This window comes from Gymnogyps californianus, chromosome 7 (assembly GCF_018139145.2).
Source record: "Gymnogyps californianus isolate 813 chromosome 7, ASM1813914v2, whole genome shotgun sequence".
In the NCBI taxonomy this organism is placed as follows: Eukaryota; Metazoa; Chordata; class Aves; order Accipitriformes; family Cathartidae; genus Gymnogyps; species Gymnogyps californianus.
This window is the reverse complement of record NC_059477.1, coordinates 33154152-33181946: the sequence shown is the minus strand read 5'-3', so window position 1 is coordinate 33181946 and position 27795 is coordinate 33154152. Positions and strand designations below refer to the sequence as shown.

Sequence of the window (27795 nt, the reverse complement as noted above, 5' to 3'; positions counted from 1 at the left end):
GGTTCATGCAGGAGCCCAGTGACAGAGCAGAACCTGCTCATGCAAAGGTCTGTCCAGCCCCAGGACAAGGCAGGTCGTCTTCAAAGGGGCGCTGATAGGAACTGTAAATTTGGCGATCAGTTACGTTAATTAGATAAGTAAGGGTGTGTGTGTGTTTTTCATTTAATCTGTAATGACTCCAGATTCATTGATCACTAGTGACTAGAAGCAGATAGGTCCTTTTTCTGTCTCAACAGAGTTGGTGTGTGTTGATCTTTATTTGATTTTATTTTTTTTCTTTCTAGGGAAACACTGGCATTGTAATGGGCATGTTTCTGGTGTCCTTTGTCATCCTGGTTGCCCTGGTGACAGTCTTATCTGGAATTGGGGTGTGTGAGAAGTGCAGCATCGGAAGTGGAGGAGTCTACTCCATGATTTCTACTGTCCTTGGAGGTCAAGTAGGGGGGACCATTGGCCTCCTTTATATTTTTGGCCAGGTAATTAAAAAAAAAAAAGTTATTTAAAGAAAATTTAGAAACTTTGCAATGCAGATGCTTTCCTGCCGCAGGAAGTAATGTGCCGAGTAAAATCCGAGTAATGCTCCAGTGTGCTGGACAGCATGGGAGAGCACCACGGGGAGCATTCAGCCCCGCGCTGCTCCCCAAGAGCAAGCCTGTGCATGGCAATATGCCGCCTGGCATGGTCACAACGGTGGAGGAACTGGGTGTCTGAACAGGCGAACCATGCAGGACATGCCCTCCCATCCCAAATTACCCCCATTGCCAGGACATGCCCTTGCTGGCGAGACACTTAAACTGAAGCAGGAGAGGCCAGGGTGGCAACCAAAAGCACAGCGAGTGGCTGTGGGCTGGCACATTGGCCTTGGCGTGCTCCCCGTGCCCTTAGGGACCGGGCAAGCCTTGCCTGCTTCTCTACAGGAGCCAGCAGAAGCGGAGCTGGTATGGGAGGAGAGCTGGGCAGCGGTAATGGCCACAGCTAATTGACTTCTTGAGGTCCAAAAGTCACAGTTCTGGGTTTTCTGAAAGGCCCCAAGGAGCCATCATGGTTGTGAAGCACTGAAATACACAAGTAATAAACATAAAGAATAGAAAGTAATCTCTTAAACCTGCAGTAACTTAACCCCCTCCCCCCATAAAGATGTTATGAACAGTATAAAATGTGGTGAGCAGAGAAGCATTTTTATTGAGGTTTGTTTTTAACTGACTGGCTTGCAGCAATCTCTGAGAACCCTTAAAAAACCCCAAACCAAAAATAATCCCCTCTTCTCCTTTCACTCCAGATTAAAAGCAAGTGTCCATAAAATACAAACTGAACACAGTTACAAGCCAAGATATGGAAATGGGCCACACATGAGAATCCTTCCTGTCATATTTTCCACTCTTGCTCTCCGAGCAGACCCCGTCTGGGAAAGCAATCAGGTTGCAGCCTGTCCTGAGGGCTGTAAAAGCTGGGCTGTGGCAGCCCCGGCCCCTGCCTAGGCATCCCGTGCGCACGGGGGGCTGCGGGGTGGGAGCTGGCAGCTCGCTTAGGAATGCTTTGCCTGCTCCCGAAAGCTGATGCCTTTCCCTTCTCTTTGGCCGTGCTTTCTGCCCGACATGCTTTGCAACGGCTGCAGGCTGCTCCCCCGCTACAAGGTGCTCACGGAGCGCTGTAACCTCTGTCACGAGGCGAGTCTGGCCAGAAATGGGGGTATTCCCCATTCCCTGGTCTAACTGGGGCAAGTGGGGAATGACTGGCCACGTGCTGCTGGTGCCTTGGGAGATGAGAGGTGGCTCAGTGTCCTGGGGCTGCTGCAGAGATGGGCTCCTGCTGCATCAGCCAAGGTGAGCTGAGACCCGGTTGGGCTTTGCTGTCCTCTTGGCATGCTCCAGAGGAGAGGCTTAATCAGATTGCCCTAAACGATGCAGCACACGGCTGCTAGGTCCTACGGAGGCTGATGCGTGTTTGGTCACCGCAGCTCTAACCATGAGGCCAGGGTTTGGTGCTTTTCTCTGCAGGCTCCTTTCCTGGACTGGTTTGCAATAAGACCTGCGTGTGCAAGCAGAGGTTTTCCAGGGTCCAGCCCTAAAATCCCAAAAGCAAAGATAGTGGCAGCACTTGTCTGGGTGTTAAAAGTCTATTATGTTCCTCGCCCAGCGAAGTGTTTGTTTTACAAAGGCTTGTATGGGACTGATTTCTGCAAATTTCAGCCTAGAACTCAGTTCTGATTTCAAGACAGATAGTTCATGAGAAACCAGTCCACGTCACAGTGCCGCTGGGGCCCTGGCCATTGCTGTGTGTGGAGCAGCGGGATGTTTGTGGGTGCCCAGCAACTCCGTTCTGCTGGTGATGCTCGTGGCTCATCAGAGGAAAGGCTTCAAAGAGGCTTGCGGTGCTGAGACTGTCAGAGGCTTGCTCTGCTCTGCTCCCTTCAGAGTGTCCTTGCACATTGCCATGCTTGGCGTGAAAGGAAAGAAAACTTACTTAGTTAAGAAAACTTAACTTCTTCAAAAACTGATGTTGGTCAGGTACAGGGAGTTGGGGTTAGGTGATACTGCTTTCTGTCTACAGGGCTTTTCCTCATGTGAGAGGCAAGAACTGCACCCGGTTTTAATGCGTTTATTGGAGTTAGATTCTGTTTGGGGTTTTTTTGGCTTCAGATGTCAGGTGCAGTTTTTGTGGGTGCCCCAAGCGGAGCTGTGCTGGCGCAGGGTGTTGTCTTCTGTTAGCTCAGGAGGGACCTGTTTTCTGGAGGGAGCACCCATGTAGGATGTGTGGTCCACTCAGTGGTGGTGTAGGCCATGCTAAACACAAGTAAACAAGAATACCTCCACTTATTTGGGGACTACCTTGCAGAGTCTGAGACTTCTGTGGTGGGGACATTCACGGTGGAGCTACCAGTGAGGAGAAGGAGAGACTTTCAGGATGTAGTTCACCCGATCTGTGCTAGGTGTCTGCCTACGATGGAAGTGAATCCTTCTGCAGGATTTCCAAGTTGTAGGTGTCTGAGCCTCAACAGGTGAATCCCACGCACCTTGCTTGCCGAAAACTGCGCGTGGACCTGCAGCTCCTGCGTATGGATCAGGTCATCCTGAACACCCTCAGTGGAGAGGTGCTGGGTCAGTCCAAGGGGGATCTGCAGTGAAGGAGGGGTCTGCTCTGACTCTTGCTGGCTTGGGTGGGGGTTTTCTCCCTTCCAGTCGTGTGGGAGCTGTGCTGCACATCCCTTGTCCGTGGGCCGGGATAGTGGGGCCGCAGGACCCAAGGTCACACCACCCGTGCCGGCATGCAGCTGTGTGCCCGACCTGGTTTTCTGGGGATGCCATGCACTGGAAAGGGTTGTTGCTGAAATGTCAGCTAGTGGGAACGTCTGGAGGGAGATGTCCTGGTATTTAGGATTGCTGCCCCGCAGTGGGGTTTGAGGCCTGAACCTGTGCTGCAGATGTCCCGTCCTGCAGACTCTCAGCCACCCAGGGCAGAGCACATGTCCTGCCCTGCAGCAAGGCAAACAAGCAGCTTTCCCGGGAGCTCAGGGGGCACGGCTTGCACAATGTGCTCTCCTCAAAAGTGCAGGCTCCGTTCCAGCGACGAGATGGGGAGCCGGTGAAACATCAGACTTTACATCCAAGCTAAACACTGAGTTAAAAATAACCCCTGGGAGGCAATGAAGGGGGAAGCAAACTGCCATTCTTCAGGCACATGTTGAACTGGGACCCTTTCCTTCAGAGAAACAGAAGAAGGGAAGAAACTTAGAGGTTGACTCATCCTTTTCTCCCTCGGAGAAGCCAGTGTGGTTTCTCCTGGAGCATTAATGGAGGGTAAATTTTAAAGCCAGTGGAAAGTTGCTGGGCTGCTGGTGCTGGTGCCCAGCCGCCTCTGTTTACCTGGGCAGTAGGTATGCTGCCCTGGCAGTGTGCTGTCTTACAGCAATAAGGTTCAGTCCCTGTAGGCCAGAGTAACATTACAGATTGTGTTGTGACAGCAAATGTCTGTCTGTCTGAACAGAGACCCCCCAGCCCAGTATGGGGGCTGTGGATGGGGATCCCTTGTTCTCCTGCGGGGCACTCACAGAGCTCTGTCCTTCAGTGCGTTGCAGGTGCCATGTACATCACTGGCTTTGCAGAGTCCATCGCAGATGTCCTGAGCCTCAGCAACATCTGGGCGGTGCGCGGGATCTCCCTGGCTGTCCTGCTGGGCCTGCTGGGGATCAACCTGGCCGGGGTGAAGTGGATCATCAGGCTCCAGCTCCTGCTGCTCTTCCTGCTGGCTGTCTCGACGCTGGACTTTGTCATCGGGTCCTTTACACACCTTGATCCAGGTAAAACTGGAGGTTCATCACATTGGGGTCAGGAGGCGTTAATCCCCCAGGGTCTTCTCCTTAGGTGTCTTTGTGAAGTTACACATCTGGGCAGAGGTGGAGTTCAGCGCTTCCAGACGTGTCCCCTGTCCTTCGGTACAGATCTTTTAGAGGTAACCCGTAATTTTGCAAGGAGTAAGTATTTCCAGAGCATGACTGAAGATGCCTTATTAATTTAGGTGTTTCACCTCAGGAATCGAGCTCTCAGTGTGTGCGCTTGTTATAGTTGTATTGCACTTGGAGGTTTTCTAACAAGAGCGGCTGCGTTTGCAGTTGCTCTTTGTAGCCTTCTGCTGTCTAACTTCATGTTAAGCATTGTGCCCACGAAAACGGAGCACTGTGTCTTTGCGTTAAGGAGATCTTCTCCCCAGAGACCCCTGAGGTCACTTAGACCCTGGCTGTGGTGAGCTGTGCCACCAGCGGTGGCCCCGGGCTGCACGCCACTGGATTTGCTGCCCAGGGCCATGTTGGGGAGCCGAGGAGGGAGCTGGGTGGGCTGGGGCAGGTGACTGCTGGGGTTTCAAGGAGCTGTGGGTGCAAGTGTCCCCTGTTAACATTCCCCAGCCTGACTTCAGCCTGCAGCGGTGGCTCCAGCTTGGGCAAGGTGGAGGTTCGGGGCTCCCACCTGCAGGCCTGCTTGCACCCCGAGCCCCCTTCCCCCCCGCTCCATCCTCATTCCCGAGAGGTGTTTGCAGGGAAACACATCTCAGGACACGAGGAGTTGCGGTGGAAGGGGTCCATGAGTGCCGCAATGGCCACTCCAGCAATAACAAAGTGTAATTAGCTGAGTAAACAGAAGGTGTCACCTTTTTCTTGGCTTCCCCTGTGTCCAGCAGCACCTTAGGGGTTGCAAGCGACCTGCTAAAGTCGGTTTAAAGGAAAGACCTTTAGTTTTGATTTACAGTTGGGATTCAGCCGCCGAGCCGGGCGGCAGGAGGTGAGTCACGTAGGTGTTCGTAGTGCCGATGGGGCAGCTATCTTTTCGTGCTGCTGTGTTATTTTTTGCTGCCGGTACGGTGTGCAAGGACGGTGGGCTGGGGACAGAAGCTGCTGTGCCAGCAGCTGCTCCCCTCTCGGAGAGGGCCTTGTGGAAAGGTGTTTGCGTTTTACATTTAGCATGTAAGAAATGCCCCAAATGAAAGCTGGTAAAAGTCTCAGCAGACACTTGCAAATGAGAATGAAGCGAGGACGGTTGTGCTCGGTGTGGCGTGTTTTGCAGAGAAAGCAACTGACCTGCTGCAAACAGCTGCGTTTCATAGGAAGTTGTTTTCTAAAGGAAACGGGATGGGGGTTTGCATTTCGGTTGTGCTCAGAGGAGACCTTTAATGCAGACCTAGAGACCTTTCTAATAGTAGAGAGAAAACGAATACTCGGGGTGAGACCTGATGGTAGGAAAGTGAACATGGGACCAGGAGGAGAGAATTAGGGGAATAAACACGTCAGCAGGAAACATGCCCAAGTTGAGGTTAACATAGTCGTCTTTGATTTCCTCCACTGCCGAGCACTATGTCATTTTCTTCTGACAGAAAATAGAGAAAGGAGGGGAAACAAGGCGGTTGAGCGTTGCAGATGCTGCAGTTTAGCTGTGGCTGGCTAAAGAGAGGAAGGTTTCCAGTGCGTGGAAGAACATCGGGCTGATGGTGGCCAGATCTAAGCCCCAAACGCCAGTACCCCAGAGCAGCACTGCCTGTATGGTGGGACCTGCGGCCGTAAGACTGACTGGGGAGAGCTGTGGGTTTCTGTGCTTTTACAGACCGCTTCCGTGTGAGAGAACTGTTTTCAGCCAGGCTGAATGGTTGGTTCCTCCCAAGTCCTGCATTTCCCCAGAAGGCCTCTGAGTGGTGTGTCAGCACCAACGGTGAGCGCTGGGCTTCAAGAAGCCTCCTCGCTCTGTCTTGCATGCTTTCTGTGCGACATGGATGGATGCTTGTCTGTTGAGTGTGATTGCATCTGTCAGCAAAGCATCCCTCCTGCAAGGAGGCTGCGGGTGGGACGTGCAGGTGTTGGTGAAGCTCCATCCTTGAGGGTTGGCTGATGGCAATGGGGGGTGCGGTGCATCTGAGCCCAGCACCTGGGGAAGCATTTGAGACCCTTTTGGGGTGGGCAGTCAACTGATCAGCTCTCCGCAGCCTTCATGTGCGTGCAGTTGTTTTGGGATTGGTTCTTTGGCTGCAGCGATGACTGAGATGTGAAGGGCAGCGTGCAGGGAGAGGTAATTTTTGAGGGCGGACCTGTGAGCTGGAAAGGTTTCAGCTGACATCTTGTGTGGGTTGCTTCTTTGTTTTGTGACCTGTTTATCGGATTTCAGTTCACAGCCTCAGGTCTCGGTCTCCGAACCTGTAAAATGGGCCTCGTGCAGTCAGCCTGCCTTTCCTGCTCCTGCCATGGCAGCCTTTTCCCTCACTTAACATTTCGAAGTGCTGCGCACATACCAAAGGACTGCGCATCTGCCAAGCAGCAGTTATTTGGATTTAAATAATCTCCAGGAATGCCTGTCCATCTTGAAGGTCTTAAACGGCTGCCTTTGTGTGGTTGTGCTGGGTGGAGTCCCCTGCTCTTCTCCCCATTCCCTCAGCTCACACCCAGGCACACACCAAATCGGATATTGTCCAAGCACTCACTCCCTTCCTGTGGTTTGCCTTTATTTTTAGTCTGAGGACGGAGCGTGTTTACACAAAAGGGGGCTTCTCAGCAGGGCTTCCCGCTGCTTTTTCTCCTTTTTTTTTTTTTTTCTTTCTCTCTATTGCTGTGGCTTGCTCCTGCTCTGAGAGCCGGCCGGGCTCCTGCAGCCCAGAGCTGGGGCTGGAGAAGCTGAGCGGCTTCAGCAGACAGGGAGTGCTCTGGGTCGCTTGTCCAGATGCTGCCGACCCCGCTGAGACTGCAGGCAGGCCTGCCTGCCTGCTCCCTGCCAGGCTGCGGCATCCCTCTGCCTGGCCTGGAGGGATTTTGCTCCTCTCCGCAGACTGCCTACAGGGTGGGGTGGGACTGGCTGATTTTTTGGAGTTAATCCTAAATCCTGCCCTTGGCTCTGGCTGGCGCTTCCCCTGGGGACGGGTCACGGTCCCAGGCTGGGATCTTGGCCAGGGCTGGGTAGCGAGGAGAGGGGCTCCCTGTGCTGTCTGAAAACCAGCCTTGTTGAGCTGTCTCTGGCTACTCACCTTAAAATTCAGTCCCACCTCCAGAAATGGAGAACCCCGTACTCCTTCCTTGGGACGGAAAACATCTGTATTCTCTTTTTCTCTAGGCACAGCTTACTGTTTTTACCAAACCTAACACAGGTGAATTGAAATCAGGCAGCGCTTGACTTCTCAACCCATAATGAAGACCCAGCACCTGCTACACAATTGCATGGTAGCAATACAGGGGTTTTTTGGCTTGTGTACGTTTGCATTTTAATTCTGGAGGCCCATACCTCAAAATCAGCCTGAGTTATTTAGGGGGGAGCAGTGAACGTAAAAGAGAGGATGCTCCTCTCCGTGACCAGCTCCTCAGAACAGTATGTGAAACTTTTTGGCCTTTTCACGTCCCGAACGTTAGAGTCATGGAAAAAGAAGATAAGCCCGCCGTTAATGCCCACTCTTTTATTTTCCTAGCATATCTCTGCTAGTTTTTGTGTAGGGTGACTCCCAAATACTCCCTTTCAGTTAGGCGCCTGCTTTCCTGTTTTGGCAGTGGCTCTCAGGTGCCCTGTTAAAGCAGAGCGGCTGTGGGAGTGCATGGCGGGGGCGGTTATGGGGGGGAGGGCTGGTGTTAATTTGGTTGCGCTTTGTTGGGGAGATGAAAGGGATCGCAACACGAGCAAAAGGGGCCCGACAACAGCCTCTTAAACGCCTGAGGGGAAAACAAAATAATTTTGTTGGGAATTCAATAATTGGGTCCCCTTGGGCTGGGACCCCCCCTGTCCTGCGGCAGACGGTACCACGTGGCTGGGGCAAGCGTGGAGCCTGGCTGCGTGGGGCTGAGCCCCTCTCCTCCCGGCTGGGAAACCTGGGTAGTTTGTTTCTCAGGCAGGCAGGGAGGTTTGAAAGGCGCATTGCTGTCAGAGTGCTTCTGCTTGGCATTATTTTCTGTGCAAACCACATCCTTCATGTCACCCACTTGGGTTTTAGCTTCCCAAAGTCGCTCGCATAGAGCCCAGAAAACTCATTTATCATCCTCACTTCTTCCTCCAAGGGTGAGTCCTTTGGAGGATTCATCCCACTGTGGACGTTCTGGGTACCACTGGTGAGGAGCTGTGGGAGATGAGCTTCACCTGGGGCTGCTCCAGCAGACAGGGAACCTGCAATTGTTAAAGTGATTTATGTATATAAACACTCTGGTGTTGTAAAGATTCCGCAAATGGTGCCTCGGGGGCTTTGATGGATTGAATGAATTAAATATATTCCCACATATTTAATCTGAAAGTGATCAAAGCGTCCTAATCAGGGGCTTTTGCTTGGCTCTGGGTTGTTTTATTTTATTTTTGGGCATGAGGGGTGTGCCCCAATTTCATAAAAGAGGGTGCAGGAAGGATGTGTGTGTCAGAAGATGATCTGCAGCTAATCCCAGAGGCTTTATCCAGGCTGATTGCTGACTTCCTGGCCTGAGACACATCTGGAAACTGGCATCAAATTCCAAGTAGAAATCACTGAGTGAGTGGCAGCAGAAAAAAAATCCCACTTTGCTACCGAACAAGGTAGACACCGTGGTGAATAAAAGCAGGAGGCTGCTAATACGCTCTTTATTTATTAAAAAACACAGGATTGCTTTCCCCAGGTTTTTCCAATTATAGTGCATTGAATGGCCCTGACATCACTCTTGAGCCGGGGCCAGCCTATTCAACAGTCTGGCGAAGACATTTATTAACTGGTTACCTGCCAATTGTCTGGGCTAGGAGCTGTGGGACAGATGTGTTTTGAAAAGTGATAACATTGTTAGGGGCCTTATTTAGATAGTGAGAGGAAAGCTACACCACTCTGTCCTGGCTCTCTGAAGTAGGTATTTAAAGCAGTTTATTTAAAAAAAAAAAAATAAATTAGGTTGAGATGTAACTTTGCTGCGTGGTTCCACTCTGCCACCCTGTTTGTAGGTAGGTTTTCACAGTGTTTCCTCGCTGGAGGACACCCGGCAGTAGGACTTTGTTGAGGAGCAGTGGTCTTGCCTGCCGGCAGATGCTCAGGGTGTTGGTACAGCTGCTGCTTGCTGGGGGCCGGGGCTGGCATCCCTGTGCCCCCGCTCCGCCAAGGCCATGCGGGATTTCTGAGCCCACCGCCCTGAAGCATCTCCCAGGAGGTGGGTAAGGAGGAGGGGAGGAGAGCTCAGGGCCTGCGGGTCCCTGCCCTCCTGCACCCGCCGGGCTGCGCTGGGGATGCCATGTGCATCTAACTTGCTCTTAAAAATTTCCAGTGATGGTTCCTCTGCTGCATCCTTGGGGACCCTGCTCTAGTCACAGCTATCTCAGGTTAACCCCCCCTTCCTGCAGCCAAAACCCACCACTTTGGGTCTCTTGAGGACTTGGGGACCAGCTGATGTCCCTCCTTTCTGCGTTAAACCACCTTGCTTGGAAGACCTCTTGTGCTCCTCTTCAGCCTTCTCTTCTCCAGGCTGCGCCATCCAGGTGTCCACGTGGGGCGTGGGAGCGAGCTGCCCTCTGCCGTGTGCTGCCGAGGAGGAGGAGGAGGGTCCTGGCCTCATTTGACACCCTAAAACGTGCCACTGCATGGTGCCATCAGGGCTGGGCTGGCCTAGGTCTGTCCCTGGAGTAGGAGAAGGTTTGCTTGAGGTTGTTACAGGTTTAAACTTGCTTAGTAGGTAATACTGCTCCTGATTTATACAGGAGATTTTGTACACGGTTGATTTAACCTTCAATTTCTTTGCTGTTTCTCTGTGAGGCAATGCTAAGCTCGTCTTCCTAGAGCTTGTAAATAAATCCTGAAATACCTTGGCTGGCTTTGTCCTCTGCTAGATGCTGCCTTCACGTGGGCTTTCCCCACCCGCTCCCCCCATAAAACCTCCCGTGCAGGCTCTCCGTTCAGCAGCAACTTGTTTAATGCTAGAGACCTAATAAAACAAACTGGCTCGCGGAAGATATATATCATCCCATAATCTCTCCATCTCTCTCCGTTGCTGTGTTTAAACAGGACAGCTTTATTTAATTGCATTGATTTTTTTTTTTTCTCTTTTTTTGGTGCCACTACATAATTGTTTTCAAATGATGGAGATATTTTACCTCCTCTTGTTTCATTCCTCCAGTGTTTAATTCCAGTCACAGTTCAGCTGTGCCCTGAATCAGCTTTCCTTATTTAGGGATTTAATTTATGAAGATAATTTCTAGATATTAGATTCTTTGTCCAGCCGCTTCACTTCTAGTTCGCATTCCTCTCCTAGGCTAAAGAGAAAACTTTGTGTGGGACATGGGTCCTTATCTACTGCTCGTCATTGTAACTCCTGTCATACACTGCTGGCTTGTGTTAATAATTTTTCGCCTTTTTTGGCTGTAGGTAAGAGATTTTAGCCTGGTTGTACCTTCACTGGCCTGGATGATGGCCCAGCGGTTCTTGCTGGTTTTCTTTTCTACTCAAAGGGGAACTGCATTCATTGAAAAATGTGATTTTGGTAGGGAAAATGTATTCTCTGATTTAAACTGAATTCAATTAATAGTTTCAAACGAACAAAAAAAATCCTTTTAGGTGACAACATCTTGCTCAACCTTTCCAAAATCAAACACTGTTTCATTTCCAGTTTGATTTGCAGTCTGAAACTGGACTTGAAGCTGTAGCTGTGTGTGTTGTATAGAGGATAATGAAAACCTCTCCAAAATAAACAAACTATCGTTTTGGACACAGAATCAAAAAATCAACAAATGGAATAGTTTTCTTTTGAAATGCCATGTTCATCTGGATAATATATCCATAACTTGGAAGTATGGGATGCTCTAGTCGTGAGTATGACAGAATACTCTGTAGACCATGGCAGAAGACTCTGTAGACCATGGCAGGGTCTGGTAGCTTATGTTACATTTTGGTTAACTGCTTTCTTTTGAAAGATGGAGATTTGATCGACATGGATTGGGCTTTGTCCCAAGCAATACGCAGAGTAGCTCCGAGTTAGAAAGGAGGTCACTCCAATGAGTCCAAAGGATGTGTGTCATTGCTGCTGCCGCTCAACTGCCGTTCATTTTCCTCCAATTGTTGTGCCTTGACTCAGCCTAAATTCAGATTTCTCAAGGCTGGGCTTTTTCTTCGGAGAAGTTCTGCAGAGCCTCCCACCATCGGGGACTCTGGGCATGACTTCCAAGAAATACCACTCTGTAATTAATAATAATATCCTATTGATGCAAACTATTTTCCTAGAAAAAGGATGAAGCAAGGGACGTTTTACTTCTCATCCTCTTTGTAACGAATAAAACCATTTCTGCTGGCTGGTTTGAATACCACTGAACAAGCCAGGTAGCGGATACCACATCAAAAAATAAAGTAGTAATGGAAGGATTTTATATATTACAGCAAGTCTGGTGCTTAGCATTAAATAATATAAAACATAAGAGGACTTTATAAAGTTGAAATACCCATGTTAAAATCTCTTCTTTTTTTCTCCTAACCAAAATTTCAGATTTTCCACCTGCAGAAAATATCAATTTTTTGGCTTTTTTGCAAAAAATAATTAAAACCCACCAACCTGTAGAGACAGAATAAGTGCCAAACAGCTCTACTAGCTACTTCCACAGGCACGTTCCTGAGTTTTCCTTTTATTTAAGCAGTGCCGAGGCGCTGGGCTTTTGTGATAAGGAGCTGCCCATGTTGGCACTTTTGGGCTCTGCGTGTGCTCTTGTGTACGCCAGTGGTTTTCCACTTCTCCATCCTCCTGAGAAGCTGAGGTGGAGATAAAGCAGGCGCACAGGGAGTTGGGCAGAAATTAGTGTTTCCTCCCACCCAGCCCGGTCCCGCAGGAGACGTGATGTGGCTGGGGAGAGCTCGGGGGGAGCGTAGGCTGCTTCGCAATCTGAGAGAGGTGACAGCATCCCGCAAATGAAAATTGCCCCATTAGCTAAATATGAACGTCGGAGACAGATTTAAACAGGTCCCTTGTTTATTCTGCCTTTTGTGCTATTTTTAGCTGTTGGCCAGCACCCGTTATTGCAGGTCCGTTGGCTTTAGGGAGAGGAGAATGCTCATGACCTGATGGCTCTCGTGGCTGGGATGCTCCACAAGGAGATCGGGGATGGAGTGTGAGTGCATTTACCGGGGGTGCATTTACCAGAGGGGGAGGATGTGAATACCCATACAAATATGGGTTTGTCACATATGCAAAGGACTGATGGTCCCCAAGCAGGTTTTTTGGAGGTTTCCTCAAACGGATCACCCCCCGGTGCTTCTGCTCCAGGCTTTCTTGCTCGCTCGAGGGTTTTCAGTGCACAAATCCCATGCTCCTCCGTGCCTCCTGTAACATGGCAGACCATTGCACTGGCTGGTGTTAAACCTCTTTCCAAGAGCATCCTGCAGCAGGCCAGGATGCAGGGTGCGCTGCCGAAACCCTGAGCAACTTGAGAAGAGGTCGCCTGCTGTGTCCGGAGACTTCGGAGAAGAACAAGACAAGCAAGTGCTTCCCCTCGACAGCGCTGTCAGTCTCTGCGCTTGCTAATTTGTCTGCTCAACTGAGAAATATTTATGCACGGGGTTGATTCATTGCCCTGCAGCAAGGTTGCTGGCAGCCGTTGGCATGATGCCTGTCTCTGTGCCGGCGCTCGAAGTGTGGCCAAAATACCCCATTTTCATCCCCGCCGGCGGTGGCTGGGACGGACAGGTGCGGGGGAGGGTGTTTTTCGGGAGAGGGTTAATGGTGGGATCCCTCGGAGCCCATGGCAGCAGGAAGCCGTATTGTGTGTTGACTTTAAACAGGAGGTTCGGGAGATCAGCTCTGGAGCAGAAAACAGGGGCTCGGGAGGAACAAACACTCGCTGCTTCAGAAGGGCGGCGATTTCCTTTCGGGTAAACACGTCATTAATCTCAGGGAGCACATTCTTTTCCATCAACAGATAAGGGATTCGAGTTGCCTTTCTCAGGGCTTGGCCTTTTTAGATTGTTTTAATTGTGGCTTTTGCTCCTTCAATTACAGACTTTACATAATCTATCATTTTGGGTTTGCCAGGCTTATTATGGGTGCAGAGAAGGTCTTGGGCAAGGGAACTCCTTTCCTTCTTTCTTCAAAATTGCTCTGATCCTTCTCCCCCTACCCCCCTCTTGCCAAATTTTTTTTTCACTAAAACCTGTCTATTTTTTGCTACTTGCAGCTCTGACGAATTTGAAACTTTAAGTGTGCTGTTTGTCCTAATTTATGACACCATCTCCCTAGTGCTAATGATAAAATAGAGGAGCTTACTTGTTCACCACAAGTGGAAGCAGCAATGGGCTCCTCTCCCTGCCCCGGGCTGCCTCTTGCTGCTCAGCTTTGGTTTGGCGTTTTTGAGGACGCCACTTGCTGTAGCCAGCGAGGCGCGGGGAGATGCCAACTGTGGCACCCAGCACTTAATTTTCAGCTGGCACCCTCCTGCCGCGTGGGGAGACAGCAGCGGCAGAGCTGCTGCTTTTGCTCCCGCTGCCTGTGGCTCGGGGTCTGTGATCGCTCTGAGCTCTTTCGATAATAAATGTGTTTAACTGGGATTTAGGGATGAAATTACAGAGGGAATTTACTCCCTTCCTGTTCTTACCTCCTCTTCTTCCCAGTACTTTGTGCTTAGGGCTACCAGCAGCGGCATGGGTTGGGGTGGGGTAGAGCAGGAGCTGGGGAGCTCCGGCATCCCCCATCTCTCGGTGCCCTGGCAGCTCAAGCAGATGCTCTGCAGTCTTTCTGCACTGATCTGTCAGTGTGGCCACGTGCCATTGTGTTAATTGCGTAATAGCTGCATTTTTATCACTGCATAATCGTTGACCTGCATGTATTCAACACAAAAATTCCTCTCTATTTTTTCCCTCGCCTAGTTTAAGACTCCCAAAGCAGAAACACTGAGGCTGTGGGAGCTGTCAGCAGGTAGGACGTGGCCCTGAGGACTGAGACAAACCCAAGGCATGATGTCTTTTGTGACATACGGAGGGTGAATCTGCAGGGACAGGTATCGGAAGCTCTTCTCCATCTGGACTGGGCTGCACGTGCCCCATCTCCAGCTACGGAGCCGTGCTGCTGCCCACAAGTCCAGCATGGAGCAGACGTGCACTGTTCCACGCTGACTCACGTGGCACACACGTTGCACTGGGGCTGCAGAAAAGGGCAACCTGGCTTTGGTGAATGTGGTCTCCTGGGTAAATGAGTCCAGCAGTAGCTGTCAGGAGACAGGGGCATTGATCTCTTCAATCCATCCCATCCTCCTCCAGCTCTGCTCCCCTGCAGCTCTTCTCTTTTCCTTCTGTTTCTTCCCAGTCTTCCAGCCCAAACTTGCATATCCAAAGGTGAAGCAGGAGATGTCCTGGAAGATGTTAAAATTTTTGTGTCATACAAAAGATACATTCTTGTATCCCTGTATGAGTTCAGCAAAGGTCGTGTTTATTCTCTGTACCTGCCAGCGCAGCTCTGCCTCTTAAGGCGCTTTGCTTTCATGACTCACCAGTTCCCCGTCTCTTAGCGGACTGAGACTTTCTGGTGAAAATCTGTTCATGCATCTCACAGGCCAAGTGTCAGCCCACAGCAAGTGGAGCAGTGGACTGGCAGCATGGAAAAACCACCATACTGTCCTCTGTCCACCTCCAGCACTGCTTCCCTCTCACTGTTTTCCTTCCCAACCTTTCCACGTTTGTCTCAAACATCTCTGCCTCCACCTGCCCTGTACCAGGCTGGCAGCAGTAGGGCAACGCCTGGGAGTAACGATGGTAGTGTTGGACTTGCCTGGGAAAAAATATTGGGAGGGCCTCGGGAGCTGGAGGTGGGCGGCTGCAAAGGCATGGCTGTAGAAGCAGCCTGGCCTTGGAAGAGCATTGGAAATGTGATTGTTAATGTCGGTGTGAAACAAGCCCAAACACAGGAAGCCAAGCGTGTGCACGGAGGGATGCAGAGGGATGGGGCTTGCGACTGCACCGCTTTGATTGATTTATTTTTTTATTCTGTTGGGAAAGGTGATTCATGGGAAAGTGTTATTCATGACCCTGGTGCCCTCCTCATGCCTCTCTGATGATGCCAATCCGCTGGAGAGGTGCGCTGTTTTCAGTGACCTTCCTTGGGTGTGCTGCGTGGCGTTGCTGGGCTGTGGTTGTGCTCAGCCGGACCCATGTCACTCTCTGGCGTGTGCGCGTACCTCCTTCATTGGGCAAGCCCAGAGCCATCCGGAGCGTGGCTGCGTCAGCGCAGAGCATCGTTCAGAGCTGTTGTGTCAGAGGATCCTGTGCTGTTTGTTGCCTCAAATTAAATTTCAGCGTTTGCATAGCGTGGGGGGAACACAAAGATAAAAAGACCATGGGGTTTGGATGACGTTCATGGCTTTGCATCCATCTCTTCACATCCACAGTTTCTATGTGGATGGTTAATCCTGTGTATCGGCAATTGCACACTGAGATGCTGAAAAACCTATTGCTGGTGGTGGTTTGGTGTCAAAATGTTGCTTCATTAAAGCCAGGCATGCCTGACTTTCCCTTGGTAAGTGAAGATGCTGTTCTTGTGTGATAGGCTATGGGTAGCAAGTATGTTTTGGTGAGTGTGGTGACCACCAGACCATCCATGGATGAACTTCTTCTGCAGACAGGGGAAGAATTAGTATTGCAAGGGCTTTTGGAGGGAGAATTTCACTCCTCCTCTGCTGTAGAGCACTTCAGCCTGTGTAGAAATTAATTTGGTTTAGGCCGCCCAGCAGTCATATGATAGACCACAACTTCTGAGAGTTACCAGCCTGACAGGACTTGACTTGCCCACTGGGGAGTTAACAGCTCAGAAGCCCTAGACTTGTACCTTGCCCTCGGCTAAGAGTTTGGAGGAGGAAAATGCAAGCATGTGGCTGGTGAGGAGTGAAACTTTATCTTACTGCAGAGGTGTGTGTTCAAGTGAGGATGGCAGTTGTGGGACCAGGCTATGAGAACCATTCATGTTTTCTCCACACTGATGTTCCCGGGTATCTCCAGCACCCATACCAGGACCTTGCTCCGGGCGTGTGCTTGGACTGGTGTCCAAGGGGAAGGACAGGATTTCAGAGGTTATGCCAGAAGGGTTTAGAGATGGAAGAAGAAATGGGAACGAGAGAGAGAGAGAGGAGATAATTATGCCAAGGATATATAATTACTCTTTGGCTCTCCATGTCTTACGTCACACAGGATCCTGAAAATGCTGGGGTCAGACCTGGGAAATGTGCTGCAAGACAAACACTTCCAGCTGTTCCTCTGAAAGCAAATCTCAGCAAGTACCTTCCAGGCAGGAACGTGTGGGCTTACTTATCTAGGAAAAGAAAAAAATCTCACCATTTCAAGCCTTCAGCATTCACCTTCATAATTAAAATCTCTAATCACAAGCAGAGCGCAATACGTGACTGTCTTCTGGGAGCTGTTTCTTAAGGTGGTTTTCCATTTTTGCATTATTTAGCCCCTGCCTCGGTGCCAGGGTTTACTTAACCTTAAGCTTGTGAACAGGCTTATTGAATTTGGCCAAGACTTGACTAATCTGTAATGAGCTCCAGGTTGCCTGGAACTTGGCAGCGCTGTTGTCCTCTGTGCCGTTGCATAATGGCCTGGCTCCGTGTAACCACGGCTTTGCCTCGTGCCCCTTCTCCAACCTCCTTGAGTCCCGCTCTGAAACCCTGGGCTTCACGGAGGGGCCACCCTGCTAAGGGGTGTTCCGAGTGCCAAAAACCTCCTTGACTGCTTTCATCCTCTTCCATGGGGTGAGAGGTGGGAGAAAGTGCAAGAAAAGCTCAAATGTGGAAACCAGCCGGGGCGAGGGGGGACGCAGTGGTGGCAACCAGGCGAAGGCCGGTACCTCCTCCCAAGCGTCCGTGGTGGCCAGGGGGACAAGAGAATCCTGGCCATCTTCCTCCTCCTCCTCCGCCTGCATCGGGCTGATGTGCAGCCCCCTGTGGTCCCCCTGTGCTTGTGAATGGAGGATGCTCATCCTGGAACCTCTTCCGTTTGAAACTTGCTAGGTGGTTTTTATTGTATATTACATTATTTTAATAAGGGCAACTGGAAGGACTTAATTTGTCAGAAATCACAGGAATAATTCAGATGTTGCTCAAGAGAATTTTTTTCCCTGTTATTTACTTCAGCTTAACCACTTGAGAAACCCATTATTTGCCTGCTCCTTATTGAGTATCTAATGATGAAAATAAATTGTTACCACTCTTTATTGTGCATTTCCCATAAGGCTGACACGGCACAGAGAAGGAACCGGATTCTTTTCCTTCTAGCATGACACTGGGAAGATTGTTTATAGCACTCCAGCTCCAGCCCTCTGCAAGCCAACCAAGAGCAGGATCATTAAAGGCAGGATTTAGAGGCTGTGGGGTTGCATAAATTAATTGAGAGCAAAATTTGTCAGACAAACATTTTGTAATGGGCGAGGAGGGAGGAATCAGGCTTGGATCTCATGTACCCAGCAGTAAGCTGCAGGAAAAGATCCTCTTACAAAAAAAAAATTTAGTAAAATGATCTTGCCTTGTTTGGAGATCAGAGAGCCAAATATAGACCCTGTTGCGTTTCCTTCCCTCCTCCTTCCGAAGCTCGTCCTTTTGAAGTGCACTTTCAATGGGATGTGGATAATTGACTCTGTGAACAACCGACCGAGTGCTCTGTTGGTTTAACCAATTGGTCTCAGTTGCTGATTCCTGTTTTGTTTTGGATGATTTTCAGCCCAATTGCCCCGTCAGCTACAATTAGTCCCATTAATATGACAGCTGAAAGGTCACAGATGACTCGCTCCGGTCACAGGCATGAGGGCAGCCAGGAGATGCTCACAGCATGTTGTTCTCAGCTCCGTGGTCGCGTGCCGATAGCTTGCTTAAATTGATGGCGATTGCAAATCCTGGTGTAAAACCGATCAAAAGGGACATGAGATTTGCTTCACGAGAGGGTGATTGAGAAATGGGGTTGCAGTAACAAGTAACATTTGGATGAACTTCACTTTAATTAGACAAGAAAGGTCCTGGTTCTGTATAAAGGGGAAATGTGGAATGGCTGGGCTTCCTCTCGCCCGCCAGAGCCACGAGGAAAGGAAGCAGAAGTGGGATAGAGTTGTAGGCGCATCCTGGGGCTCTTTCAGCAAATCCACGGCTGTCGTTTTCTGTGCTTCCAGTGACATCTGCCATGGTTTCGGGCTTTGTCTCTTCCACCAGGATTTACACTTAGGGGAATAAAGTAGGAAAGGGAACAGCAGATGAATGGATGGAGCACAAGGGATCATTTGGCTTCTTAAGATTAGTAGGGGTCAGATGCACACAGGTGCAGGTCAGATGTCAGACTCCTGGGTCTCACGGTCTCTCTTTGGCCATGGTATAGCCAAAATGGTATCACAGAACATGTAGTCTGGTTGTGTACTTGGCCTTTTGTATGAGAAAGGAGACATAAGGCACCCACAGTGCCTGGATCAGCCCATCGTTGAATTATATAGCCCCAAAACCCAGTTGGAAGACCCTGGTTGGAGATGGTTCACTCGCGAAGCAGGACGCTGTGCCTGGTGAGGTTCTGCAAGGGTCTGGTTTTGGTTTGGTATTATTTGGTATTTTCCTTAACTGCTTGAATGATGGAAAAAAGAATATGCAGATTCAATTTGCAGATGACACCCAGCTGGGAAGGGCTCGCAGCAGCCTGGCTGGGAGCATCAGACTTCCAGATGACCTTGCACAAGCTGGGGAAGTGGTGTGAAAATGGACAATTTACGGTTTGATGAAGACAAACATAAAGTTTTACAGCCTGGCAGAAAGCGTCAACTGCGCCAGTGCAAGATGGGGACTGTTTCCAGTAGGTGAAAGGATACTGTTAAAAATGCAAATAGCTTATGGATCAGGCAAGAAATAGCATCATGAACTTCAAACAGGGTGATTTTGGTTAGACAGTACGGGAAACCTAAATGATAAAGACAGGAAAATATGAGAGTAAACCATCAAGAGAGACTAGAGTCCACTTCGCAGGAGATTTTTAAAAATCGGTGGGGCCAACTTTTGTCAAGAGTGACACAGATATATTTGATGCTGATGCTGCGAAGCACAGGTTGGAGAAGGTCTGCGGATCTCCTTGGGGCGAGATGAATATTTTGCCAACTCCTTTTGTTTTACTAATGAAACATTAACATTTCTGTGAGGAGCACATACTTTGTGAAAAATCCCTTGGCCAGGGACCAAAATTTTCCTCGAGCGGTTTGGTGGGAGCTTTGCAGCCAGCCCATGTGCCATGCTGTGCCATCGTGGGCATGAATTCCAGTTGAAGGAACTCAGGTCTGGTCTTGTGAGAACGTACAGCCTACACAAATCCCCCCGTTATTTCTCCAGAAGCTGCACTTTCTGCAGACATCTGTGAGGTCCAGAGGTCAGTGTGTTGCGCTGAGCTTATTCCCTTTAAATCTCGTCTGGGACTTGTTCCTAGTGAAGATAGCTGGTGCTTTTAAAAAGCCTAGCAGCAGGAGACCTCTTCTATCAGTGTGTTTCCATCCATGTTTGGGCAACACAATGAATGCAGATGTAGTAGGAAACTTTTGATTATCTATACGATTTTTCTGTGGCAACTTCAAAGCTCTGTGGTTGGTTATATTCTGAGACTTTAAGTGGATATGTCTTGTGTTCAGAGCTCTGATTTAATTTTCCGGTTTAATCTATTGTCCAAACATCATTAATGTTGTCTTTGAGGCATGGGACAGCTTTGATGGAGTCTTTTTTTAATTTGTGGCCATCACCCTGTGCAGCCATAAACAACATCCTGCCTGCTAATGAGAAAATTCAAGTTATTGCAGTCACATGTCTTATGGAAATAGATTGTAGTGGCAGGAGCAAAAAAGGAACTAACTTTGCTCACCTCCCACCTGCAGCTGGCACGAGCATTTGAATTACTGACAGGGAGGAGAAGTTTCCACAGATTAAGATACTCCATTAAAAAGCAGTGTTGCCTGTTGAAAATGAAATTACTAATTTCGTAGACGTATCATTAATTCCCTAACCTGCTTTCAAGAGTTATCTTTTCTACCTATAAGCATCTAAAACCTTTCCGAATTAATGCCCTGCTGGCACGTCATCTGTTGGGCTCAACTATTCCTAACAAATCCAGGTTTGTGGAAGAATTTGACCTGTCCTTCCAGTGTGAAGTGAGGGAGCAGGATCCTCCATTACCTACCCAGTAAACCAGTTGCATGATGTTGATATCCTACCCATTGCTTTCCCCTTTCTCCCATCTTCTGTAAAACTTTTTGTTTGGAAAGTAAAACTTGTGTGTGTATGACCTTGGAAAGAGTTGGCAGAAGTCGGTGTGGGGAGTGGGGCACAGCCCAGGGTCTTGGCATTTGCTCCTTGTTGCGCTGTGATAAACATCTGCAGAAGATTTGGGAGGGGGGCAGCTGGTCGTGATGCAGAGCCCCATGTTTAGCCCTGGTTTGGAGATGATAAAGCAGCAATAGGAGAGCAATGGCATCAGGAGAGTAAGTGCACAATGTGGCAGTGGGCAGTTTTAGGGCACCTTGTACCTTCTCCACGGGGAAACCCATCTTGTAGGGGAGAGCCCATCCTACAACAAACTAGCTTTATTGGCTCTGGGCTCGTTGGCAACCAGTGTATAAACTGGGTGTGTTGGTAGCTGCTTCACAGCATGGGCACATCTCAGGTCTTGTCTGTGCAGGAGCTTGAACGGCAGAAACACAGAACTGGGATACGGTGTGAGGGCTTGCTCAGGGATGCAGTTGTCTTATGGCAGCATAATTTTGCTCTGTTTGGAAAGAAGATTAAAGTGGCATGGATAAATAAGTATAAATATTAGCTGATCCCTGCGGCCAGTTTTCCTCTGTGGACAGGTTTTACAGGAAGATGTCCTGCTTGCTCACAGATGGGACTCGATACGATCCGTGTTCTGGCTTGGCGAGAGCGGCCCAGCCTGGTGGTGCCTCTCGACATGCTGGCCTGCACCGCTGCACCTTTCCCTGGCATTTGCACCCTTGTAACCACACTGACCTCTTCTCTGCCTTCTCCCCCCACCAAATAAGCTGACATTCATCCTTTCAAACTATCCCTGGAAACAGCCATTGCTGTTGCATGTGTTTAGAGGACGGGTGGTCGCCGAGAGCAGGCTGGAGGGTCTCCTGCAGTCCCTGTGGTTTCTGAGGTTCTCCTCTAACCCTCCGTTGTCTTCGCAGAGCATGGCTTTGTTGGCTACTCCGAAGAGCTTATGTTCAACAACACACTGCCAGACTACAGCCAGGGGGAGTCCTTCTTCACTGTTTTTGGAGTGTTTTTCCCAGCTGCCACAGGTACAGTTAAGTTTCATCCTCCCCCTCTTTCCCTCCACAGTCACATCTCAGAGATGAGCAGAAGCAAGGAGAGTTCCTCTGGGCTGCGAGGCGAGGCAAGCGGGACCGTACTCGGCCATAGCAGACTCATGCTGTCGATTCAAAGTGTTCAGGCTTTCCTCCAGCATCTCAAATTTTGCACACTCCTGTCCTCTTCACGTGAATGTGCTCTCCTGCCTCTCTGTGGTCAGAAACTGCTGGTCAACTCTATAGGTTGACGTGGTGGTATAAATCCCTCCCTGCCAAGGAAAAGGCTCAGGCACTGATCTTGGCCAATGCTGTCGGACCACAAGGTATCAAGCCTTTTTAAAAATGCCGATCATGATTTATCTTATTAGATAAGCCTTATGACTTGATTGCACTGGGAGGGTGGGAAGAGCACAGGAGGGCTTTCCCTCCATCCTTAACCACAGGCGGGCAGCTGAGCTGGGCTGATGCCATTGCTCCCGATACTGACCCATCGCTCTCTGCATGGTGTCACGGATGCATCTTTGTGTGTCAGCAGAGCTCATGTTTATGAGCTTAATTGGATGCTTTCATATTATTCATTCCCTTAAATTACCAGGAAGATCCATGTCCCCTTTCCAAAGCTGGCAGTCTCCAGTGGGAATGAAATAACTATCAGTTGGAGTTACAATACCTTTTGTTGATGCTGGGTTTTTTAAGCTATAAAAAGTACCGATTATAAGCAGTTTCCATAGCGATGAATCCTTGGATTACAGAATGAATTTTCAGAGGATTAGCTCTAAGCAACTCGCTGGAAGTTGTTCGCAGAATTGCTGTGGTACAGGGAGACAAACTAAAGGGTTTTGTGAAACAGATGGGACTGGAGGAATGGTCTGGTAGCAGAAGGCGTCACTTTGTCAGGTGCACCTAGTGCAGGACTTCAAATATTCCTTTGAAATCCTCTCTCCCAGCTTATCAGGCTGGCTATTGCCTCCGTCTAGAATTCCTCCTGGAAAACTCACCTGCCTGAACTATCAGCACCATGGAGAAGCTGGCTTCTGCCCTCTTTTTTGGCATTTCTGCCTCGGCCAAGCGAGTCCCCCAGCCAAAGAAAGATTCCTTCCTTGTAAGCCCTGCCTCTGATGCAGGAAAGCAGTTTTTTCCAGCTCCCTGGTTATAGAAGAAGGAATAGTTATGACAAAGCTGTGCAGAAAATTACCGTGATTAGCCATATTAAATGGTTCTTCATCACTGCTAATGCTTGGCTGCTAGGAAAAATGCCAAAGCTAATAGATATAATTTATTTAAAGCCCTGGCAGCCTGTTGCTTTGTTAGTTAGCAGTAGTAATACCAGTAGTAATGTTAAACATTCTCTGAAAATACAGTTTGGGCTGATGTATAATTACTTTGGTTGCTGCACAGCTTTTTCATGCGTTCTTTTTAATTGCTTCGTTATTTACAGGATTTAAATTATTCCTTCAGAGCAGTGTTGCCAGTGGTACAATATAACATCGCTATTGTTCCTGTTATTGCTGTTTGTAGCACTGCGGAATTCAGGAGCCTCATAAAACGTAGCGTTGTGTTCAGTGCTCTACATGGAAGAACTTGTGATCTGCTTAAGAAAGTTTTAGGGTGAGAGTCAAGACTTCTCTGCTGCAGATCACAAATGGCGAGCCCAGTGCAACTTCAGAAGTGCTGGGAATAAAGCTCACAGCTCCTAGGGCTGGGGCAATGAGTGAGGGCTGGTTCCCCCACGTCCCGCCTGACCCACGCTGGCTTAGCTCACTTCCTTCACCGCAATGGGGGTGCGATGCTAGGGCTGCAGAGGGGACCCTGGGTTTCTTGGGGTCCCATGTGCTGGAGCAGAGCTGTTTCCCAGCACGTTGCAGGCGCTACCTGGACGCAGCCTGAGCCCGCCAGCAGGACGGGCGGTCCATGAGATTGGAGATGACATTTCAGGGATGGGTTTGGCAGCAGCATTAATAGCAGGCTGGAGAGATGGGATAGGATTGCCAGCGCCTCTGATGCAGGGCAGGCAGCGTGATGCAGATTGCGAGCGAGCGGCAGCGTCAGTCCCCAGCACCTCTGCATGAAAAAGAGCGGCAGGGACACGTGAACATCACTCCCAGGCTGTCACCTCCAGCCTGTGCTCCTGCTCCTGCCCAGCACCATTCCCAAGTGGTACCCGCCTCTGCTGGAAGCCCCACAGTGACCTGGCCGAAGCACTGGAAGCGCAATCCTTTGTGTTAAGATGCAACAGAAATTCGGGGGGAGTTTCAGCAAAACAATATGTTTAGTTTTGAGGGGTTACTTTGAGCCAGTTTGAAACACTTCTTTGACCCAAAGCAATGTTCTGTTTATCTTTAATTATTAAATGTTGTGTTTACTCTTTTTAATTTTTAGCACATGCTAGTTTACAATGTAAGATGATGTTCTGATAACAAAGTTTTTTAAAAAAATGTTTAGGAAATTGTGAAACAAGATGTTTGGGCCTTTCTGACATGAAATGTTCCTCTTTGAAGTGAAACTATTTTGATCTCTTCAGGATAAGCTCTTTCCTCTCCCTCTGAAATGGTTATCTGAATTCAACTGTTTTAAGTTTGGTCTCTGGGATGTACTGGAAAGTGGTTTGAAGTTGCCCGTTTCCACCAGAAATGGCAGTTATACGGAAACTTCAGAAATACAGGCTGGTAGTTGTAAAAGCAAAGAGGGGCAGCCACTTTGGGAAAGGGGAGCAGGACCTGCGGGGAGACCCTTGCCGGAACCGAACGGGCGGGAGGAGCAGCCGGGTGCATGCTTCAGCTGGAGGGGATGGGATGGTTGTCCTAGCCTTCTGTAGACCGGTAGCGGCGTGTTGCCTCCTACGAGCATCCTCCTTGGATCGTTTTGCTCCAGGTCGGGTTGTTTTCTCTGTTTCTCTGTATTTTATTGGTACGACTCCAGCAACGTGAATGAAGTTAGCCTGGTTTTACAGTTGAGCGGTGGTAAGCAGAGGCTGGTCCGTTTGCTTCCTGAGTAGTAGCTGTTTAAACCATTACAGCTGGATGTGCAGTGCAGCTGGCTTTATCCCCCCAGGTTTGTCAATTAATAATAAAGAAGTAGCTGAGCAATCCAAAACATATATCTAGAGCTGGCCTAAATGGGAGTGCATGGGCATGGAAGACTCAGATTTGCTGGCTTCAATCAAGAAGACTAACGTACTCGCTACAGAAGATGTGAACATACCCCTATAGAGATTCTGTGCATTAACCAGATGTTTTTCTGCGTGTTTGTAAATACCTTCCTAATGCACGTTTTGCTGCCATGCTGTGATACACAAACACCCAGCTACCCATCTAACCAGGGCTTTGCCCGGGGAAGGAGTCTCGGGAGCTGCCTGCCCACGTTCAGCTCCTAGCGGCAGCCGCGCAACCGTCAGTGCGTTTTTAAAATGAAGTTAAACGTCGTTTCTGTTGTGCAGAGAATGTTTTTCTACTAAATCCCCGAGGTTTTCTGTCTAATGAAAGAAGTGTGTTGTCATGTGATACAAGAAAGTAAGACGACGTTTGAAGTGGCATTAGTGGAAAATATCATCATACTGAAACCAGTTCTGAAATAAACCATATTTGGCACTTGCAAAATGACAGCAAATAGATTTAGAAGTTTTGGGCTAAGTTATCAGATGATGTAAATTGGCACAACTCCATTGAAGTCTATGGAGAGGTGCCAGCTTACATCAGTGGAGAATTTGGCCCTTTTAAAAAATTAGCTACAATTCTTATCTAAGATTTTCCATTCTTCATCTCTTGGGTGAAGGAAAAAAACCCCTTTTATATTTAATAGTAAATTCACTGGAAAATGCAATGGGTGTTTGCAAGCAGTCATATCTACAGTTATAAACCATAGCTGGTGGAGTTAGAAGCCCGAGCTGGTGGGGCTGATGGTTGTGTCTAACGTACAATGTAGGTGGTCCCCTCGTGCACGTATCCGCCGCCTGGATGATGCCCAGGACAGGATTACACTGGGAATAGCAGCAATGTACAGACTGTCTCAGCCATAATTTCCTGGCTGAGTTGACCATGTTTTCGTGCTTCCTTGTCCAGAAGCTTTGTCATTATCTGCTGCTCTCTGAGATAATAGCCAGTGTGGAAAATCCAGCCTGCTATCTCGTTGAAACAGAGAGGTGGATAATTTTCTCCGTGGACAATCTGCAGATATGATTTCTTGAGTTCAGAAGGGATTGGCCATTTCCCTAGGGACAGGTCTGTGTCTGGAGGAAGGAACATCCCAACTTCTCTAATTTTGTTGTCAAATTTTATATGCAAGTGTAGAGTTTTTCTTCTGTTGAGTAGCTGGAGTCCCTGGAAAGGCTGTTTGTGGCTACTCGCAAGTCAGACCAGTTCTCTGGCAGGAGGTGACCGAGGCTGAGGAAGGTGGGATTGTTTAGTTTTTTTTTGAAAATTAGTCAGGTTGTCCTTTCAGTGAAAAGTGGAGTGGTTAGTCTGCTGCTTGCAAAAGACCTTCTCAGTACTGCTCTTTGGCAGCTGTCATCCTGTCTGGAAAATTACTTTCTGAGTGGTGGTGGAGAGGTGGCTTTGGCGTTGTTCATATGTCTGTACTACCGGATTATCCATACTTTTGTACTAGTCAGGTCAGAGGCATAGTTGCAGTATGGATGAGATGGCTTTGGCCTCAGTGGCTGAGAGTATCTGTGATGGTTCCCTCTGTGGTGGCCTTGGCCTTTGGCAGTGGAGGCCATGAGACTCTGGTGACCTCCTGGGGGTCCTGACAGAAGCTACTGGTGTGCACTGGCCTGGGTCTGACCCCTAGTTGCTGCCAGGCAGGAGGTCAATCATCGATCTCAAGATCCTGTTTATGTGGGCTCTGGCAGGTCATCTCCTGGCTGCTCCTGAATATGCATGGGTTTGTGGGAGGGAGGCAATGAGGCAGCCTAGGCTGTGCAGTCATCGCTGTGCCGATGACTCACGTCTTCAACTTTTTTCGTATTCAGGCCAGAAAACGCCATTTTGGTGTTTCCCCAGTGCTTTGCTGAGGCAGGAATATGGATGAGGAAGAGGTGAGTCAAGCTCAAGCTGGAAGATTTAGAGATGGTGCCAGATGTTTGGGAAACTTGGCCAAGAGGCACATGAGATTAACAGCTGTCCTTCTGACAATAGTTTGTTCCCTTTGGAAGAAAAATTCAGAGTATTCTCAGCTTTCTGCTTTGCCCCTGAATTGCAAAGTAGCATGTCACCCAAGAGTGCTTCATCGAGACTTCATTTAGCGTGATGTTTGTGACCATTTCCATGGAATTCTGCTTTCCTAACTTTTCTCACCTCCAGCTAAGCCTATTGTGTAGCTGTTTAAAAGGAGCAGTGCTTGAACAGCGCTTGGAAGCTTTTTCTGGGGAAAAGCGCACCAGTTGACGGGCTTTTAGCAGTGCTGTTCAGAAGTACGTCCACAGAATAGTCTTCCAGGAGAAAATTAAGAACTCATTTTGATTTGTAATGTTTTTAGTGTGGTGTCAAGGATTCAAATCTGGTCTGAATCTGGAAGACAGCTCTTCCAGGAGCTGAGGAATGCCAGGAGCCTGTGGGGACCGGGGAGTGGCTGTTGGGGCTCTGGCTTCATGGTGGAGAGGAGGACAGAAAAAGATGGCTGCTGAGTGGAATGATCAAGGGGAAAAAAAAGATGATCAAGAAAAAATAATAATAATAAATAAATAAAGCCCTGGATGCTTAGCCGATGTGTTTGGCAACATGTGAGTCCCTTGTGCTCATTAATGTGCTATCCTCACAGCAGCACAGTGAGGAGAGGAAGTGTTACGATTACCATCGAGCAGACGGGGAGAAGGAGCTATGAAGATACACAGCAAAGCCTGGGACAGAGCAGGGAGATGAGCCCCTGTTCCTTGAATAGCAACCCAACCGTTGCTCCCTGTTGGCAGTCCATTGGTGGCCATGCAAGGTCTGTAGGGAAGGCATCCATCTGGCTGAGCTGGGTTTGTCCCCTTTACCCTGGGATTTGTCCCACGGCTCCTGTCCACCCTTCATCTTGGGAGAAAACCCTCCCAAGCAGCAATCAATGTTTAAGCTTTAAAATGCAATGGG

General features: G+C 49.1%; 1 protein-coding gene across 1 annotated transcript in view; it reads left to right on the top strand.

Moving 5' to 3' along the window:
• SLC12A8 (solute carrier family 12 member 8) overlaps positions 1-27795 on the top strand; it is a 51983-nt gene that overhangs the window by 3794 nt on the left and 20394 nt on the right. Inside the window, 3 exon segments of the mRNA XM_050900426.1 lie at positions 285-476; positions 4066-4297; positions 21608-21721. Of these exon segments, the coding sequence (XP_050756383.1) occupies positions 285-476; positions 4066-4297; positions 21608-21721 (538 nt within the window).